General features: G+C 43.1%; 4 protein-coding genes across 10 annotated transcripts in view; 3 read left to right on the top strand and 1 right to left on the bottom strand.

The window, feature by feature from the left end:
* Positions 1-132: 132 nt before the first annotated feature.
* Positions 133-4,487, top strand: LOC6530508. Its single transcript, XM_002091387.4, has 3 exons — positions 133-324; positions 411-1,733; positions 1,791-4,487. Exons 1-3 carry the CDS (start codon positions 280-282, stop codon positions 3,723-3,725), a joined length of 3,303 nt encoding a protein of 1,100 aa, XP_002091423.1. The 5' UTR covers positions 133-279; the 3' UTR covers positions 3,726-4,487.
* On the bottom strand, positions 4,478-10,835 carry LOC6530507 (DNA repair protein complementing XP-C cells homolog). 2 transcript variants are annotated; one of them, XM_015197206.3, is made up of 6 exons: positions 10,371-10,835; positions 9,519-10,303; positions 5,687-7,797; positions 5,157-5,624; positions 4,927-5,095; positions 4,478-4,871 (listed from the first exon to the last, which is right to left on the bottom strand). In XM_015197206.3, exons 1-6 carry the CDS (start codon positions 10,556-10,558, stop codon positions 4,594-4,596), a joined length of 3,999 nt encoding a protein of 1,332 aa, XP_015052692.1. In that variant the 5' UTR covers positions 10,559-10,835; the 3' UTR covers positions 4,478-4,593. The 2 variants fall into 2 exon arrangements, with proteins under 2 accessions (XP_015052692.1, XP_002091422.2); XM_002091386.4 differs by having other exon boundaries at positions 9,519-10,300.
* A 223-nt stretch (positions 10,836-11,058) lies between these two features.
* On the top strand, positions 11,059-12,344 carry LOC6530506 (G patch domain and ankyrin repeat-containing protein 1 homolog). Its single transcript, XM_002091385.4, has one exon. It carries the CDS (start codon positions 11,138-11,140, stop codon positions 12,143-12,145), a length of 1,008 nt encoding a protein of 335 aa, XP_002091421.1. The 5' UTR covers positions 11,059-11,137; the 3' UTR covers positions 12,146-12,344.
* Positions 12,345-12,746: 402 nt separating this feature from the next.
* LOC6530503 (transient receptor potential cation channel trpm) overlaps positions 12,747-19,290 on the top strand; it is a 52,061-nt gene continuing 45,517 nt past the window's right edge. The window contains exons 1-2 of one of the 6 annotated variants that reach the window (XM_039372420.2): positions 12,747-12,935; positions 14,838-15,161. The gene's annotated coding sequence lies outside the window, so the exon portion shown is untranslated. Of the gene's footprint in view, positions 12,936-13,131; positions 13,447-14,837; positions 15,162-19,290 lie in introns of those variants that run through there. The other 5 variants (XM_039372430.2, XM_039372424.2, XM_039372423.2 and 2 more) reach the window with 5 other exon arrangements.

The following is a 19,290-nucleotide window of genomic DNA, read 5'->3' as shown; positions in this document are numbered from 1 at the left end:
AATATTGTTAACGGAAAGCTGACTTCACTTCAATATTTAAATTAATAATTGTAAACATTTTTGTTTTGTGTATTTCATAATTTGGTATATTAATGTAGCCCTAGCAAATTTATAATGCCCCAGGGCGGTCACACTCAAACCGATGATTGAAATCAAGTCGATTGATTTCAGTTTCCTTCTTTTGTATTGTTTTATTTTTGGGCAATACTTACGATACTGCAATCGCCCAGAGGTATAATGGAACTGAGTTAGTCGTCGCCCAGATCAGACTCGGAAAACATGGCTGGCATTTGTCCCCGGGAGGCTGTTCGGGTGAAAGTGAAGGCAAGTGAAAGGTCGCCAGAAGGCGAGACAACAAAGGGGCTGCTTAGTTTGTGTTTCTCAATCTAACTTTTTCAATTCGCCCACAGAAATGCGAACCCAGTGCACGACCGGAGTGGCGGAAGTTTTCAGTGGACCCGCAGATCACAACGCTGGAGGTTCTGTACTCCCTGCTGGCCAAGGCCTTCGACGTGAAGTCGGACTTCTCCATTAAGTACAAGGCCTTTGATCCGGCGGGCAACGAGATCTACTTAGCCGTGCGCTCCGACTGGGACCTGGATGCCGCCTTTCTGCGGATTCACAACATTTCTATTCAGACGGCCTCAGAACCTTGCCTCACCCTGCAGATCGATGTGAAGCCGTTTACGGTGGTCAGGGAGTGTGAGACAGAGGCCTCTCCGGGTAGATCCACCTCGGGAGCGCCAACTCCCGCAACACCTGCACCTCTTGTACCCGCCCGCGAGTTAATGTCACCACTGCAGTCCTTAGGAGTCTCCCAGAAATATGTGCAACACATGCAGACCAAACTGGGCAGCTCCATTCTGAATCAGATGGAGAAAACCTTCTCCATAGTGCAGAAAGCGTTCAACTTGTCCGAGGAGCATATGGCCAACCTACCGCCACGTCCGCCCATGTGCGACAGCGAGTTCCGACTTTTTCTGGACGCACTGGGTCAGATTCAACGTAAGGACGAGCTGCATAGGGTAATCTTCCTAGGAGGCATTGACCCGAGTTTGCGTCGCGTTGTGTGGAAACATTTGCTTAATGTTTATCCCGGTGGCGCTAACGGACTGGCCCTTGATGGACACCAGCGCATGGAGTTCATGCGCCGCAAGTCCGAGCAGTACTGTCGTCTGAGAGACACATGGAAAGCCGCCGTGAAGCGAGGCAGTGTGGCTGGCGAACTGGCTTACGTAACCAGCATGGTAAAGAAGGATGTTCTGCGCACGGACCGCCTGCATCCATTTTATGCTGGCAGCGACGACAATCAGAACATCGCTGCGCTTTTTAATATCCTCACCACATATGCACTGAACCATCCGTCGGTCTCGTATTGTCAAGGCATGTCGGACATTGCTTCCCCGCTACTGGTTACCATGAACGACGAGGCACAGGCCTACATATGCTTTTGTGCCATAATGGCAAGAATGCGTGGAAACTTCATGCTGGATGGAATTGCAATGACTCAGAAATTTGCTCACCTTACGGAGGCGCTAAGTTTTTACGATCCGGAGTTCTGGGAGTACCTCAAATCGCAGCAGGCGGACGACCTACTTTTCTGTTACCGTTGGCTACTCCTGGAGTTAAAGCGAGAATTTCCCTTTGAGGATGCCCTTCGCATGCTGGAGGTGCAGTGGAGCTCACTTCGCTATCGATGTGATGGGGAGAAGGAGCTCCCGCTCTTTGAAAAGGTTAGTGCGAAACCCAAAGGGATTTGATTAATTTTTAATCGCCATGTTTTCTCACAGGAATTTGTACCCATTTCTGATGCCTCAGTGCCCAATAGCGCCAGCACCTTTTCCAGCTCTTACAGCGCTACACCGACCAGTCCTTCCTATCTGCTGACCAAACCGCGCGAGAGCCCCTACACAAAGGTTTGCGCTTTGCGCCGTCAGAGCTCTTCAGCCTCTTTGAGCTCACTGAGTTCTTCCGTGGGAACCAGTCATGCATTGGACAATACAAAACGGCTGAATCACAGCCTGGACGACAATATGTCACGTCTTGCGACAGCCGCAGCACGCCGGCACAGACGCACTTCGGCCAAGGTTCATCAAAGTCTGGACGAGTCAAAAATGCTGGCGCTGATCGAGGGCGCCTTGGATAATAAGAATGTCCAGTCGGAGCAGGACTTTTCCGCCGGCGAGGAAACCGAAGATGATGATGTATTCGATAGGAAGGAGTCGCCAAGCTTTTTGGAGACAAATCCGTTTAAGGATGATGCTCAGAGAGCACCAGAAAGTGAAACCACACCTTCTGTTTCACCAGGACGAGCCTTTCTGTGTAGTTCGTCTTCCTCGAATATGGACGAGTTCCCCAGTGACAGAAAGGCTAAGCTGCAGCATAAAAACATTTTGACCGTGAGCAATATCATCGCCAAACAACTTGCTACTAATGCTAGTCAAGTGAGTGAAAGTATGAAGCGAGTAAGCACCACTAGCGGTGGTCATTTTAAGGATCTCAAGGAAAAGCTGGCGGCAAGCAGTCGTATCGGTATGTCTTTTGATGGTGAAGGGGAAGATGATGGAGATCGGAAGATACCGCCAAAGCTTGTAAAAAACTTCAATGAATTCCTAAATTTTGCAACTATTAATAAGAATCGTATATCCGATCGATTTGCCACTCAGCCGCAACAGACAGCAGGTCCAACTTCGGTTACTAAGCCCTTGGTACAGCTAACTAAGAGTGGGATGGGCAGTTCCCTGGACGAATCTGATTCATCCTCTCTTCCGGAAACCAGTTGGAGTGCATCCACGGCGGCGACTGCCATTCAGCAGGCACAGGAACTGAGCAGCTACAATCTACAGCTAGATTTGGAGACCAATCACCCATGCGACCCAGACGATTCAATCACACCGGATCAAGATCAGGACCCAGACCAGGAGTACTATCCCATGACGACGGCCATAACGCGTGAGCTGCGCCTAGAGGCCGAGAATCTAGATCGACAAGTTTTTGGGCTGCCTTTTACGGAGAGCGAGAAACGGGATGACATCGAGTACGAGAAGCTTGACAAGGACGCCTTGGACTTAGTGGAGGATCTCAAGGAGAACGAGATCATTACCTGTCCCGATGTCAGTGAGCTACATATGCGACGTCGACAGCGACTGGCGGCTAAGAGTAACAGCGTCCAGCAAAACGAGTCGCATACCTTTAATCCATTCATCGACGAAAGCCAACTTTTAGATGGACACAGTCCATTGGGAATGCGCAACAGCAACAGTTTGCCGGAGGTCATTCTGCCTATTTCCACTGAGCCTAGTCTAGTGGAGGTATCGCCTTTGGTGGAGATCGCTACGAATGCGGATGACGAGAGCGCCTATACGCGATCCCCCCAGCGTTCAAACCATCTTAATGGAGTCAGTGGACTGAACCCCACTGCGGCTGCATTGCCTCCACCTACAGAATTCGGTGGTGGTAATGCATTCCTCATGTTTCTCTGTCTCACACTTTTACTACAGCACCGAAACACGATCATGAAGGCAGGCATGGACTACAACGAGATTGCCATGCACTTTGATAAAATGGTGAGGAAACACGACGTCACTCGAGTTCTCAATCAGGCCAGACGAATGTTCGTGGACTACCTCAAGGCACAAAGCAGCCCACAGCGCCAGAGATCGCCTAGCGGCCCTGTTTCCACTGGTTCTACGGGTGCGAGCCTGACTTCATCAATGCCGGCTTAACGGGCTTGTAATCCTACTTGCTTCCATGAAACCTTAGTGTTCTCACAGTTTGGCAACTGCTTAAGTACGCAAACCTTTTGAGTACAATTTCTTTACTGAAATTTCACTAATACCTGAAGCAAACAAAAACCCATTACATTAAACAATTTTATCATAATGGCATTAACGGAAACGTTGGCTCCAAGGTAACTCTTTGCCTTCAATGCACACACTTGATCCTTTAAATTTCAACATTTAATGAAAGTGCAGCACTTGATGTAACCGAGAACTCAAAGTCGATTGCTCAGATTTGTCTTGATAAAGGTGGATGGCAGAATGTAAACCAAAGTCTTCTTTTTTGTACGTATACGGATTTTGTACTTTCTTATTTTGTATTAAGGTTTTATTTTTTATTTATTTATATATTTATCTGCACTTATGCCAAACGATCAAATGAAAACTGTTTGGCTAAAAATTGCTGTATTTCTCTAGTCTGCTTATGCATTCCATGCTGTTGTAAAAATTATATTTTAGATTTAAAATCGCGCCTAAATACTAATTTATGCAAAAAAATTCACGGATCTGTAACCCAAATAACCATAATCTTATTATCTCAAAGGTTCTGTATCTTATCTTACAAATTTCTCAACGTACTCTGAATACAAAATAATTTTGTAAATTAAAATTGAATCCAAAAATTCGAAGTAAAGTTAACGAATATGCTATGTAAATTTACGAGAAATCAACTTTTAAACAATTGATTAATAAACAAATTCTAAACAACTGCACGTGTACACTTTATTGGAATCAAATTAAGGTTCAAATACAAAAATATGAAAATGTCTTTAAACGAAACAATAATACAAACATAAATCAGAGCACGAAAATTTCAAAAGTTATATTTTTTCTTGAGTCGCTCGCGAATGAGGAGACCCTTTATCAATTTCTTCCAGTTTCCATACACGCGTGTTTCGTACTTTTCCTGCTCCTTGCGTGCTTGCTCCTGTTGATCCTCTTCCCACGCGGCAGTAACCACTTCGCGGAATTCCTCGCAAACAATGAAGCCATCGTACATGGGATGACAAGCGCCTTGATGGAAATCGAAGCCTATCACTGCATTGGCGCAATCAATATTCAGCTTCTTACAGATGCGGATCAAGCCAGGCACTATAATTGAATGTCGAGTTTATTATAATGAATCGGAAAACGAAATTCTTCTTACGTCTCAAGTGCACTGTCTTCTTTGGCAGCATGCAGGCCTTAAAGAGCTCAACATTGCCGTAGGCATTTCGGGGCACAATTCCATTCTCTGCAGTGGGAGGCTCGTAGTCCTGAGTCTGCCAATAGCCGAAGATTTCCAGTGGCTGGTCCTTGATAACAGTGCGCGTGAGCTGAAAGGTACAACACAGTAAGGTAAAACACAGATGTATTTAAAAATAGCGCATAACATACCTTATCCCACTTTGGACGCGCCTTAACCACCTTGTAAGGCTGTTCACCAAGCTTCACCACGCGTGCACTTTTAAGCCAGATATCCCGAGAGTGCAAGAGGTGCACACAATCTCTGGAGTACACCGCTTCGCCACGGATGAAGCCCAGTGTGGGCGCATCTGGCGGATATAAACCCTGGAATTTAAGCAAGTGCCGCTCTAGCACGTACAGCGGATGGTCCTTGAACTCGGAAATGGACTTTGGCAGGGGTTTATCGGAGTGAATGCGGCGCAGCTGATCATCCTCTGTTATATCGCGCTTCGTGCGGCGTCCGAGATATGGGGTAATAGTTTCATCTAGCCACGCCTTTTCCACACGCCCCTTGCGCACAGTGGTGCTCCAATTGGCGCAGTACCTGGCGGTCACATCCTTCAGACTCTGATCGTCTTGAAAGGCGAAGACGTAGGCTAGTCCCGGTGTCGCATTTTTCTACATAGATTAAAAACAATTACTGTATGAAAGACAATGAATCTATCAGAATAAATACACACCCTTATTGTGTCCACGCAATGTAGCTTGCCTTTGAAGAGGTCTATACAGATCCACTGCTCCTCCACCTCTGACCACACTTCCACCCACATGTCAGAGGAATCCGCTCGCCGCTTGATCTTGGTACCGCCCTCATCATCTGTGGACATCACTCGCCGATCCTTTCGCAGATTTTGTACTGACTTGGGCAGTACAGGAGCCTTTTTTACCGGCTTAGCGGGTTCAAACACATCATCGGAATCTTGTGAATTTTTCAACTTCTCCAGTCTAAGGCGCTTCTTCGGTAGCGGCACATCGTCACCGCCATCCAATTGCGGAATGGCTAGAGTACTGGCTTTTTGACCACGGCTTCGTAGCTGTCGAACTTGTGAAGCTTCGGACAGAAAGTTTGGGGAAATTTGCGCCTTAGTTTCTTGGCCCTTTTGACGCTTTGGTGGTGCTGAAATGGAATCGGCTTGGTCGGATTTCTTTCGAAGGAAACTTGGTGATATAAGGACTTTCGGAGACTTGCTCCTCGATCGGGTTTCCCGTGTGCGGTGCTGCTCCTGTAAATGTTTCTCCGCAGGGTTAGCGTTTTCCGTATCACTATGCTTGGCATTGAGCTGTTTTACTTTGGACAGCATCAGTTTAGGTATTACTGGTGATCCAACCACATGAGGTTTCTCCTCTGTTTTCGGTTTCACCAAGGCTCTACGTGTACGACCTGCCACTGGGGAGAAAGTTTCCACAGGAGCCATTTTCGATTTCTTGCTATCGCCTGCTTCAGAAATGTTTTGAGTGGTTACCCTTTTTAGGAGGGACGACTGTGCTTTAGTTTTGGTTTCGATAGTTTCCTTCGATGTACTTGGCTTTTCTTCGAAAGAGGTTTGTTTGGAACTTGATTTGTTGGAACTCGAAGGTATTTGCTGTTTGGATTTGCCAACTAACTGGGATGACACACTCGGTTTTGACGCCTTATTGTCATAGATTTTGGATGAACTTAATTTAGCTGTCTCTTCTTTTAAAGATTTGGAGCTAAATGAGGTACTTGGTTTCTCCTCGAAAGAAGTATCAGATTGATTGGAACTAAATGAACTTCGATGTTTTGATTTTACAACTAATTTTGAGGAAAGAGTCGGTTTTATCAACTTTTTGGCTAAACCCAATTCTGAATGTTCTTCCTGAAAACATTTTGAGCTGAATGAAGTACTTGGTTTATCCTCAAAAGAAGTGTCAGATTTGCTGGAAGTATGGGCTTTTTGATGTTTTGATTTTTCAACCAATTTTGAGGAGAGACTTTGCTCTGTTTTATCCTTTTGAACTGTACTGGATTTCGTGTTTTCTGAACCCTTTGTTGTTGGTTTACTGACTGGTTTAGTCTTATTGATTTTCTTGTCCGCCTCTTTAGAAATAGTTGACTTACTGCTTACTTTTTCCTGCTTTAAATCTGCCGGCTTCTTAGCCCTTTTATCTTTTTTAGGCTTCTCATCCTCACTTTCCTCCTCGGATTTCACCTCCTGGCTTTTATTCTTTTCATCTGGTCTAAGCTTAATTGGAATCAGATCACTGGCCGCCGGACGCAGTGGCATTGGCTGGAGATTCACGATTAGACGACAGTGCATTCCCATTCCCCGTGCAAGAGCAACGAATATGAAGATCATATCCTGCTTGCAGCGGGCTTCCTTGCGCTTGATCTGCTCCAGTAAAGCCTCCAATATGGCCTTCTTGGTAGCTGTCGGCTGCTCGGAATATAAATTGGGACTCAGCAGCTTGATTGCCGTTTTGAACCAGGTGACAAACGACTGCAGATATTTAAGTTCGGTGCCTCGTTCCGTAGGATAGGCGTTTCGGCTTGGCAGGAGTTTAAGGGCAGCTTGCATCAAGGCATCTGACTCGCCTAGCAGGCGATTGTACTTTAGACTGCGAGCTATTTGGCACATTAGGCTGACTTTGTGCAGCAAAAGCTGACGGTCCTTGATGTCCTTGTTGAGGCGACGCTTTAGGGCCATCTCCAGTTCGTGCTGGGTCTTTTGCTCCTTCGTGGGACGGAGCCCTTCCAGTCCCACGTGGATCTCCAGATCCCCTGAGATGTTTGGCGTCCCGTCATCGTCCTGGTCACTGGACAGATCTGCATCTGGAAAGGGAATTCAAATCGGGGTGATGATGTGACTCTGAACTGAATGATGAACTGTGATTGACAGTTTTCTTTAACCGGAGGGATTTATGTAAATATAAGTAACAAAACATAGGTGTAATATATGATACTCGAAAATGATCGGTAGTAAAAATGTTAATACTAGCAAGTGCAGCGCCAATGATTATGTGGGAGGATTGAGCAGGGAAGGCAGTCAGAAAATACCCAGACAGAGAGCATGGATTCCTTTCAACATTTGCATTTATTTATTTATATCATTTAAAGTGCATTTTAAATTTCAATTATCGAGTTAATTACAATCAACATTCACTAAATTGCGCTAAAATTACGAGTTTCATTTGATTTATTGCATCCATTATTGGACTATATCATTAATAAATTAGATTTAAAACTCTGCATGCAGTTGTTTATATTAAGTGAATACAATTTCGCTAAAGTAAATTCGTTAAACATCAGTTCTAATTCGTTAGCTACTTGTTGATTTCTTTGAAACACTTGCCATTGCCATAAAGTAATTACACAAATAGTTCACTAGGACATTGACTAGCACTTACAAATTATTGTTTCTATTACTGGGCTGCGATTAAAATCCTTTTGTATCTCATTTTGATTTGGTTAACTGGATTCTCTTGGACTTTAACGTGTTTTTTGTGTGGCAAACCAAATGTAAAAAACTCACATAATAAAAAAAAATTAAATGCATTTTCTGAGTAAAATATCGTTCTTTAACATATTATTATTCGGTGTGTGTGCAAACATTTAGACCACGTTCAGAATTCGGTAGACATTGAGTTTATGCTTTTTATTTTTCATCCGTTTAACACGCAGATTGAGCTTAAGCTAGTGCAAAAATGTTAATTTGATTTTATTTTTTTGACATTAAAAAAGATTTTAACAAGCTTTTGTGATAGACTTTCCATTTGATCTTTTTATAGACTATAATTATTCTTTTCGCGAACAACTGTGTAGCAAATGCCGCAGGAATCTTGATTTTGGCTTGGCATCTCCCAAATTCGGGGTAAACATACAAATTTTGCATTGAAACATTTACCAAATACAACGGACTCATGGCCTGCTTAATGGGTATAAATAGGTTAGTAAGCCAAGTTTCTGGATAAGCGTCTGCAGCATCTCATACGCTAGTTTCTCAGTCTAATCGACTAACAATATGTTACAGTAAATAGGTATATTGTAGATTCATGGCCATTATTTTGACGCGGCTGTTCCAAATGTACATTCTAGCATACAGTTGCGGTAAAAATAAAAGCATTTTCCTTTAACTTCTAGAATTTGTGTAATTGTTTGATAAATATGCCGAGATTGTTAGTGTCAATTGTGATAATACATTAGAATATGATAAATCTAAAAGTAAATTGCCATACAAATCATTAAATAAAATAATACAATGTAAACTCTTTAATGAAGTTGTATACACCCCAACACTATATAAAATCATGCTCTTATTTGGACCGCAGCTGCACAGGTAAGTTAGTAATTTCTACCTTTTCACATCGACAAATAAACGCAGTACAAACAAAACTACACAGTCTCATACAGAGCAATTTGGAAGCTTATTTTTGTTCATCAGATACCAGAAATGCCAGCGCCACAACCAACTTGGATAAGCATGCTCGACTGCCTTCTGCCAACGCCATCTCTTCCGGGAGTCTGGCTGTCAAACTACTTGCATTTTCGCCTACCTGCCACTTCCTCAAAATCGGAGTCATCAGTATCACCAGCGTTGGCGACCACAGTGGAGACGGGTCGCGTCTTGGTGTGTCGCTTTATCCGCGTCGACTTCGTCTTGCTTAGGCGCGACGGTTCATCCAGGGTCGGCGGCGCTGCTGTTGCTCCTCTTCCCACCTTCTTACGTTGATTCCCCTCTCGTTCCTCCACCTCTACACTCTGGTAGTTTTGGTTCTCGCCCAATGCAAGCAGCGCATTGACATCCATGGTGGCAGCCTGGCTCCTTGGCGGAGTGGCCGTGACATTTCGTTTGCTCAAAGCATCCCTAGTGCGCTCCAAACTGTTTGCGTTCTCCAGGAGACCGCGAAAGTCGAAGGCATTGCCTGCTTTATCCTCGAAGCTGCTCTCGTTGTTATCCTCTGACCCGGAGTCTGATAGATTCGTGATGCCCGCATTGCAATCAAATTGGGGCGCCGGTGACTTCTCTTTTTGGCCGGCGGCAAAGAAGGTTGAGTGCAGATCAAGATCGGCTGGATTTACTAGGTAGTCTTCCACACTGGATTCGCTGCTGGAATCAGCAGGATCGTGCTGATTCCGTGCACCGCTTTCATTGGGCGTTTTGGCGTTTTTTGAACCCGAAGCCCGAGGAGTGTTCTCCTGCTGTTGAGATGGAGAAGTTTGAAAAGTCTTTGGAGGCGGTCGGTACTTGTTGTACAGCTTGGAGCGAAGTGATTGACCAGTGGGCTTGCGTTTCTTCACCGAAGAGCCCTTGATGCCACTTGGCGGCTTGTGATCGCTGCTAAGGAAGAGGTGGAATGGCAATTTAAAAATCTATTAGACCAATGATGCCCTTATCCCGTTCTCACCCTCTTTTTCCCGCTACAGCGGACGATCGTCCACTGGAGCCTGCTGCTCCTCCCTCCGCTTGCAGCTCATCGAAATCACTGTCATCGTCGTCGGAGGACTCGCCTCCCTTGGCGTCCTTGCTCGGCTTCCACTCATCCTCGCTGGCCGAGAAGCCCTCGGACACGGAATCCTCCTCCTCGTCGGACATCTTCCTTTTTTATCTGGGGCGTTTTACATTTATGTATCGATGCGTGCTACTTAGTTATTGATTTTTACTGCGCAGTTATTCAGGGCACGCGTTATACAAGAGTATCCTCAGTTTGTTCTGTTGCCAAAAATATTTAATTATGGACGTTGAGGGCAAGTTTGTTCCTGCCTGATCTCAGTTTTGAACACTTTAAATGAATTGCGAAATTCACATTTTCGCGCTTGGTAGAAAACAGACAAAAAGCAGAGGCCGAGAACAGTAGAGATGCGCTGACCACCCACGATGGTATCGTTACTATCGTTTTATCGGTACATATAATCATTTAATCAAACAAAAGTGTTAAAACAGTATGTATTTTATTTTATATTAGATTCTTAGTTTTGATTAGTATTGCTTATTTTATTAAATAATTTCCACAGTGGTCTTTGTACCCTTAAGTTCTTAACAATCACCATCTCTATATTCGATTAGTTGTACTATCGATTAATCTCCGTACGATATTCTTGGGCACTTCGCAGCCCTGGCTCACATCTGCAAAATGTTTATTTACAAAACAAGTTAACATTATTATTGGGAAAAATGAATTCTCAAAATGAATTGCATCCAAATTGGCTGGCTCTAACAACACTTCCACTGCAACTAAAGCGATTCGTCCGTGCTGGAGACCCGGATTTTATCCCCGAATCCTCGAAAGCAGTAAAACACCAAATCGATGGATTAAACGGAGCGGAGGCTCGTGATTTCTACAAGGAGGTGTTGGAAGCACCCACCTGCCAAGTTAAGCTACCATCTTCCCATAATATTGGAGAAATAAGAAAAGTGCAAGAAAGAATCCTAGTTCCGTTTGACAAAAGCAAGTTCTTCCGTTTGGCCACCAGCAACAAAGTAGAGGAGCTGTTCCAAATGGAGGTCTCGGAGGAGGATCTGAACTCTCGCGATTCTTTTGGCTGGACTGCCTTGATGATGGCTGCCTGTGAGGGAGCCACTGAAGTAGTGAGTTGGCTACTGCAGAGAGGGGTGCAAGTAGAGACCTCTGACAAATCCGGAAATACAGCTTTGAAACTGGCCCAACGGAAAGGTCACTCTGAGGTAGTTCATCTTTTAGAAACCCTACCCACACTAGAAGAACCTAGCGATGAGGATGAGTCAATTGAGAGCAGCAACCCCTTTTACTGTGAAATCTGCAAGAGAGACTACAAGGAAACCCCCTGGCCAGTTCATCAAACATCCACAGTGCATCAGTTCAATCTAAAGGCCCTGCCCGCTCATAAGCTACACAAGTTTAATATATCTGCCAAGAATCGGGGACTCCAGTTGATGGTAAAACAGGGCTGGGACCAGGAGCACGGATTGGGACCCAGTCAAAGTGGTCGATTGTATCCTGTCAAGACTGTTCTTCGCAAGCAACGTACTGGACTAGGAATCGAACAGCAGCCGGCACGCGTCTCCCACTTTGGAGCCTTTGATTTAAACGCTGTTAGGAGAAGGGATCCCATATATCAGCCGAGAAGAACGCGAAACGATATGCAGAGGGAAAAGGTGCGCGAATGGAAGCGGGAGCGGTACCTCCGCAGTGAATTAAGTTAAAGGTGGCGAAAGCTTAACAGAATTGTGTTGTAAATTATTTTAAGATGTTATTTTTAGGAAAAAAATAGTACATTTGATAAGTAATTGTATTATATTCATTATTTTTTGTAAGAGTATAGTATTTAAAGTTCTTTTTAGAAGTAAAACAATATTAGTTATTGCTACCCAATAAAAAAGGCGGTCGAAATGTTTAACGGTACTCAGGGTTTTCGAGTTACATTGTAAATTACTAAGTATTGAAAAATGAAAGACAGCAATTAGGATCACTTTGATTTAAATTAGGTTTCCCTAACAACTATACTAAACACTCCGTCGATCACGATGCAATGACCCTCCGGTTGTCCAATCTTATTCAGCGCCACCTGGCGCCAACCCAGTTGTCTAGGGGACTTAGTTTGCGGACAGTTGGTAAGAGGAGTGGGAGTTTTTGGCTAATGCTGTTGCATGTGCTCGCTCTCCGGCTCCGCGGCTCTCTCCCTGACATCCTGACCCTGAGGCCGCCAGTTGACACGGTTTCCGCTTTGCGCCTGCGTCCTACGGGTCTTTGGCCCTCGCATCGTAACGGTATATAAGGAACTTCTCCGAATTCCTGCGCTCAGTCGTGTTCGGACTGCTGTACCGTTAGGTCGTTTCGCCGTTTTTTTGTACCGTTAGCAAACAGCGGCCGCGGAGTGCAATAAAACTAAGTAAGCTGTGCGTGTTTTAAAGTTCTACTCGCAACGCTCGGCAATTAAAAGTGAAAAAGTGGGAGTGCGCCCACAAGGTCACCGACAGCAGTCGTTTCACTTAGGTAAACAGCTAAAAGAGTGAAGCAACAAAGCGTCTGAAAAACCGTTGCGCGACGCAAAGTATTTCCCTACATTCAAATGATTGAATTCCGAATTTCGAGACGCTGGCAACCCTAGCGGCCGATCAACACGAACAGCTGATTGGCCTGCGTGCGCTTGTGTGTGTATGAGTGTGTGAGAGGGTTTTTGCGGCTGAGCGTCGCTCCGATTTGTTGTTGATTCTCCAACGTGTGCGGTTCGCTGGGCGCATTTAAATAATTTTTAAAATAATTAACAATTGTGCCGACTTGTGTCTTGCTGCCTAACCGTTATCGTGTGTGTGCCAGTGTTTTTTTGTGTTTCGTGTGTGCCGTGTCCCGTTACCCGGTAAAACCCAAAAAACGCGCAGTTGCAAATTACGCAGAGCTGGCAAGAACTGCAATTATTTTTGAATAATTAAACTAAATAAGGCGACCATGTGATTACACCGTGTGTGATAACAAAACGCTTACAAAGTCATCGCCGTAATAATATGTATACTTACTCCCACGGACTCTGCAAGAGCAGAAAAACAATAATGTTTAATATGCGCTCTGTCAGATGTTCAGTGGGCTTTATGGTTTATTTTCGTAGCATTTATTTTGGTGATTTGTTTAGTTTTGCATTGAACAATGTACATATAAATCGGTTCTCTTTGCTCCGTTCTCTCTCTTTGTCTTTATTTTTATGTAGTGCCCTCTCGCTTACTGATCGACATTGCCAGCCTCCCCCCAAGTTTCCCAACCCCCACCTCCCTCCCCTTCGATCAGGGCCCCCTCATGAACTTGCGTTGTTGTTGGGGTCTACCAGGGGCGGATCAAAGTAGTGAATATTAAGGATAGGGTTACTTATTGAAGTGCAGTAAAGATTATTATTATCCCTTTTGTTTTTTAAATATTAAATCGTATACTTGATTTAGTATCAGCAGTTTTTGTGACAAAGAAAATCTAAAGTTTGGAGGAACCTATTTCAATCGCCTTTTTTGATTTCGGACTTGATGAACAACATGTATATGAGTAGTTGATTTCGAAAAAGTTCCCTTCCTCCCATATTGTAACGCCACTGGACCTTGCACGGCATTTCTCTCCCACTAACCCCATTCGATTCTATTATTTAGACAACACAATGCTATAACCAGTCAAGTGAGGCGGGGGTGGGGCGAAAGAAACCAGAAAAAACAGAATAGAATATTTTTATTATCTCAACGATTCCCTGGAATGCTGCGAATGCTTGCTTTCATGCTTGCAAAATGTACTCTATTCCGAAGTCAAAAGGTCCCGTAGTCATCACAAATAAATTCTAGTTGCCATTATGTTTTCCGTAGAGCTGTCTATTTCGCGTCAAGTTTAAAATATGAAAATTTTGAATTATTAAAAAGCTGAGATATTAATTTGTTTTTGGCAAAAATGAGTTTGTTTTTTCTTGTTTGAATTGTATCAATTGTATGAGCACAAGGCCAAGCGGATCGTATTTACTTCAGTGCTTGGGTGGAAAGAAATCTCGTAAATCTTTAAAATCGTAAACCAAACAAATGCACAAGAGCCGAAATGAAAAGGCTAAATGTTTATTATTGTAAAATAAACCAAGAGAGGCGACCCAAAGAGCACCGAAATGAGATAAATGAAATGCCAAAACTTCCGGGTCATTGCCTGAACGCAATGGCAATGCCAATGGCAAAAGGCCATTTTTCCATTCCGGGAAAGAGTACCTTGGCTTTTTGAGGGCCCTTCAGTTTCCATTTGGCTTTGTGCCCCCAAATTAGAGGAAAATATCTGGCAGTAGTTAAAATAAATTGCAATCAAATGAAACTAAACAAGCACTCGGATATTATAATATGTGAAAATTCCTAATTGCTAACACCTGAAATTCATCGCGTACACCCTTAGATTGTTTACGCAATATACAGCCAACAAAATTTTACGGAGACCGACATAATAACCATTAAAGCAATTACAACAATTATAAACAACAATATCGAAATGAGCAATACAAAACGCATGAACTTGAACAACAAATTTAAGCATGCTTGATCCAATATTCAGGCATCCAGGTCTTAATAGTGTCTACGAGAAAAGCCCCAAAAGCAAAAGCAACAGCACCAACAACAGCAACATCTGCATTTCCCCTCATTCAGCATCAACTATACGTAGCGACAAGTATTTCTGCTCCAGCGTTTTCCATCTGGCCGCGTTTTCTAAGTGTTTTCCCAGGTAAGACCGCCTAGATAAATGCAAATTACTTTGCAGGACTTTAGTGAGCGTTTGTGCAAACGGAAACGAAGATACTATTCACACTGAATTCATTTGCAGAAAATGTTAATATGTGAAATTAAACTGAGAGGAAGTTGGACATTAAATAAATTAGCGATTTTAATGATGCACTAAATATAGCAAGTTTAATTTTAATTAAATATAATACCTAATGTTGATATAAATCTAATAACACAAAGATTGAAGAGGAAAATTGCTATTATTTAATTCTTATACTGCGTTGCATGTGCCAAACGTATGTATCTTAATTGTGAATTTTCAACGCTTTAAAATCCTTAATAGGCGCACAATTTCTATCTTTAAGATTTCCAAGTGGAATGCAAATATTGTTGAGATGTGCGAGTGTGTGTAATTGGCAGGACGATGGTTGGCATAAATCTCTCACCTGCAGGAATTTTCTAATATCGCGAAGGTGTTGCATACCAAACGGTGCTTGAAATGAGCAATTTGCGAAAACTTTCGGCATAAATTGTTGCTTAAAATCTCCATCCCCTTGAGCGACGCCTCTGGCTGTGAGTGTGTCAGTGGAAGAGCAAAAGGCGAAAGGCAAAAAAAAATTAACAAAAATTAGGCCTGAAGTTTGTTGGCAAGCTCGCAAATGTGTTGTGGCTTAAAGGGATAAAGAGCTTTGCGTAGAGCAACGGCAGTAATTAACATTAATAAGAAGCGGGCTAGTGGTAAAGTACTATTCGTGGGGTTTCGGGGTGTTTTTGGGAGGCTTTTCGGGGGGGAAGACGGCGACTGACGACTGAGTGACGGGCCCCACATTACTCATTCGCAAGACGTATGAATGTGATTTAGTGGGGCAGCCCAACTTTCTAGACAACAGTTTCCTTTCGTTTCGTTTCTCGTATTTTTTTCCCCCTCAAGGCCATGCATTTTGAATTATGCACATAAATTAGAAATAATGTGCGTGCGACTTGTTAACACGACTGATGATGGCAAGTTCTTTAACAAACACAAAGGCACGCTCAAACTTTTCCCGTCCAAACTTTAACCCCGAAAAATGTCCTGTTGCGGCCAGTGTCAACATTTCAATAGCCACTTAATTGCCCCATGAAGGGCTTGACATTCCGTAGAGAGGATACAACAAAAAGATTGATATATTAATTAAGCCCGGGCTATGAAAACTCCTGCCCGAGTTTCCCCCTTTTATCCTCCCAGACATTGTTGCCACTGTTAATTGGCTTTTCCGGGAGCGGAAAAGGTCAGCGAAGTTTGATTAAATTTCTTTAAAATGCTTAATTGAATCCTGATTACGGGCTGAGTCAGCTACCAGCTACCTACGCATCTATGTATATGGGTAACTATCGGAAAATGCGAAAATCCCCGCTCGTTTGGCGACATTTTATTAACGTGCCATTGACTCTCGAGACTAAATGTGGCAAAAATGTCAGTCAGTCAGCAAGTCAGTCAGTCGAAAGTAGAGGAGCCATTCGATTGAGCGTGTAAAAGTGGCTGATCCAAGGCGATACACATATGGCTATGTATGTACGTACATATGTGTGTATGTGTGTGCAGTAGGAAGGATGCCAAAACTTGTGGCATTGGCAACAAAATCCATTGGAGCGCGAAATCGACTTAATGCATTAGTCCTCGGGTGTGGTGAACGTCAGAAAGACACGTCGAGTAAACATTTGCGGCTTACGAGTGCGCGTGTGTGTGCGTGTGTACGGCATAAACTTCGGAGTAGTCCGTACTCCCGGATAGGTGAGCATAAAGCTCGGGAGGTATAAAATTGAAAATTATGACAGACGACTGGCAACAATGTCCTCGTGAGCCAGCCGCAAAATGCATACGCCGCACAAAGTGGCAAAGACAACAAGTGGCAAAATCCTCCCGTGCCTGGAAAGTGGATCTCATCCAATCCAGACTCGCATATTCATACCGCTTCATTGCTATGCAAGTTGGTAAACTTGAGAATCCGACACGGACAACAACGGCCAGAGCGGCAATAAGAACGTCAACAAGTCGCAATAAAAGACAAGCAAACAAAACTCATAGCCAGACAGAGAAGGCGAGGCATACAAAGATACAAAGCTACAGATACAAGATACGTTTCCACACGTTTGTGCAGATGTACATAGACATAGACTTAGATGGGACGTCTGGAGCGACAGGGCAAACAGAAAATTCAAGGTTCCAGAGATGAGTTTTCTGATTAAGATAAATACACTGAAAACTGAGCGCACACACTTCTCTTTTGTGAATTGCGTCATTGTGCAGGAGGATCTTCTCTTATTTAACTACCGCTCTTCAATGATTTATAGCACAGGCAGGTGAATAAAAATAATATAATACGGTAAGAGAACACAAATAAGCCTCTTGCTGTTTACCAATAAATTTGCTTAATAAAAAAAAGTTCCTCATACAAGAAGCTTTAATTGAAACACTTAATTTATTATGGCTTAAGAGTGAATCAGTTTATTTGCAATTAATCTGCTTTATTGACAGCGGGCTGCTGCCACTTTAAACGGTTTTTATCCAAAAGGTTTTTGACTCGCGTTGGCAATTAAAATGTATTTTATTATTATTCGTAATCTGAGGCCGTCACCACCGTAGATAACACTTCACGTATGCGATAAAAAAAACCGAATAATCTGTTTATCAGATTGCTTAATTCAATTGAGCAATAAAATCAGGAGCGAAAGTTTTCTTCGCCCACCAAGAGTCGTATAAAAATGTCCAGACTGCTATACGATCTGGAAAAGCAAAACAAAAATATTTTCGACAGAATGACCAAACAAAATGCACTCCATTGCAGAGAGTAATGCTGAAAGTATTATGCAATAGTAAAAGTTTATGGCGGATGATAAAATAAAGCATATCACTTGCGCGCACGTGCCTTTAATACTCGTATCTTGAAATATTTAACAGATGGGGCGTATTTGTGGGCTAACAAATAAGTTGGAGCCACAGCTGACCATTCAAACATAGAATATAGATTGCGTTTTGCCAAACAACCAAAAACGTGAAATATGCAAGCCTAATCCAAATATTGATGACCAATCGAATAAATCTAATGTTAATGACGTACGGTCAACATCGCACGGTCTGTCATTTTGAAGATTAATAAATTTTGTGGCCCAATCGTTTGGAATTACCAGAATAGCCCAGATTAGTCATCACAATCGTTATATATTTGCCACGTCAAATGTGCCATTTATTGGTTAACAAAGTGTTCAAAATTCTCTGAAATATGCCAAAAATGTGTGCATATTTTCATATTTATTCTGCCTTAGGCTTGGCATATGGAAAATTAAGAACTCGATTTTCGCCTAAGGACTCTCCACTCTTTATCAATTTAAGATTCGTGTTCGTATAAGGTTAACAACACGATTAGCGTTATTCATGTATTGATTTTGGATCAGACAGATTTTTTGATATTATTTTTAATGCTGCTGCATAATTTAAAATAGTCGCTTTATCGCACTTTGTCACAAGGCGGCATAACATGTTCGCTTTTATAACTTTATCGGTGAAGAATTTTTAATACAAATGCTAAAGGCGAAATGAATTTGTCGCATGTCATAAACAGGGCGATTTTCTTCCTTTATTCCCTTTTCGTTTGCGGATGGTCTTAAATTTTTAATGAAACACAAACATATTTTGTAATAGGTTTTATATTCCGCTCCCTTTACTGTTTCCTGCACCTTCGTCTCCATTCGCCCGCACACCATTCACAATTCACAATTCATTGTGTTCAGAAAGCGTTTTGAGTGCCGGGGCGGGCAGCGAGTATGTATTAGCAAACATGGGGCTCCTCCTGGCAGTCGGCATTTGTGGACCCTGTTAAATGCAAATCCCGTGAATTGCTGCCCAGCCATAGGCCACCCACAGCCCACCGTTTATTCACATACACATTCAAATTCACTGGCGGAATATTGGCGATTTGGGTTTTGGGATCAGTTGGTCGCTTGGGGTGCCATTGTTCCGGTTCCGTTTGGCCGGTTCTGCAAATATGAAAATCGGTTTAAAGTTGGAACATGCTTTTCGAATTAAGTCGACAAACACACCTTCTTCGAGGCAGACATAAGCCATCTTAATGGGCTAAAATCCGGAGCATGGC

Source organism: Drosophila yakuba, chromosome 2R (genome assembly GCF_016746365.2).
Source record: "Drosophila yakuba strain Tai18E2 chromosome 2R, Prin_Dyak_Tai18E2_2.1, whole genome shotgun sequence".
Taxonomy (NCBI): domain Eukaryota; kingdom Metazoa; phylum Arthropoda; class Insecta; order Diptera; family Drosophilidae; genus Drosophila; species Drosophila yakuba.
Note: the sequence above shows the minus strand (reverse complement) of the source record. Positions and strands in the feature narration are given on the sequence as shown.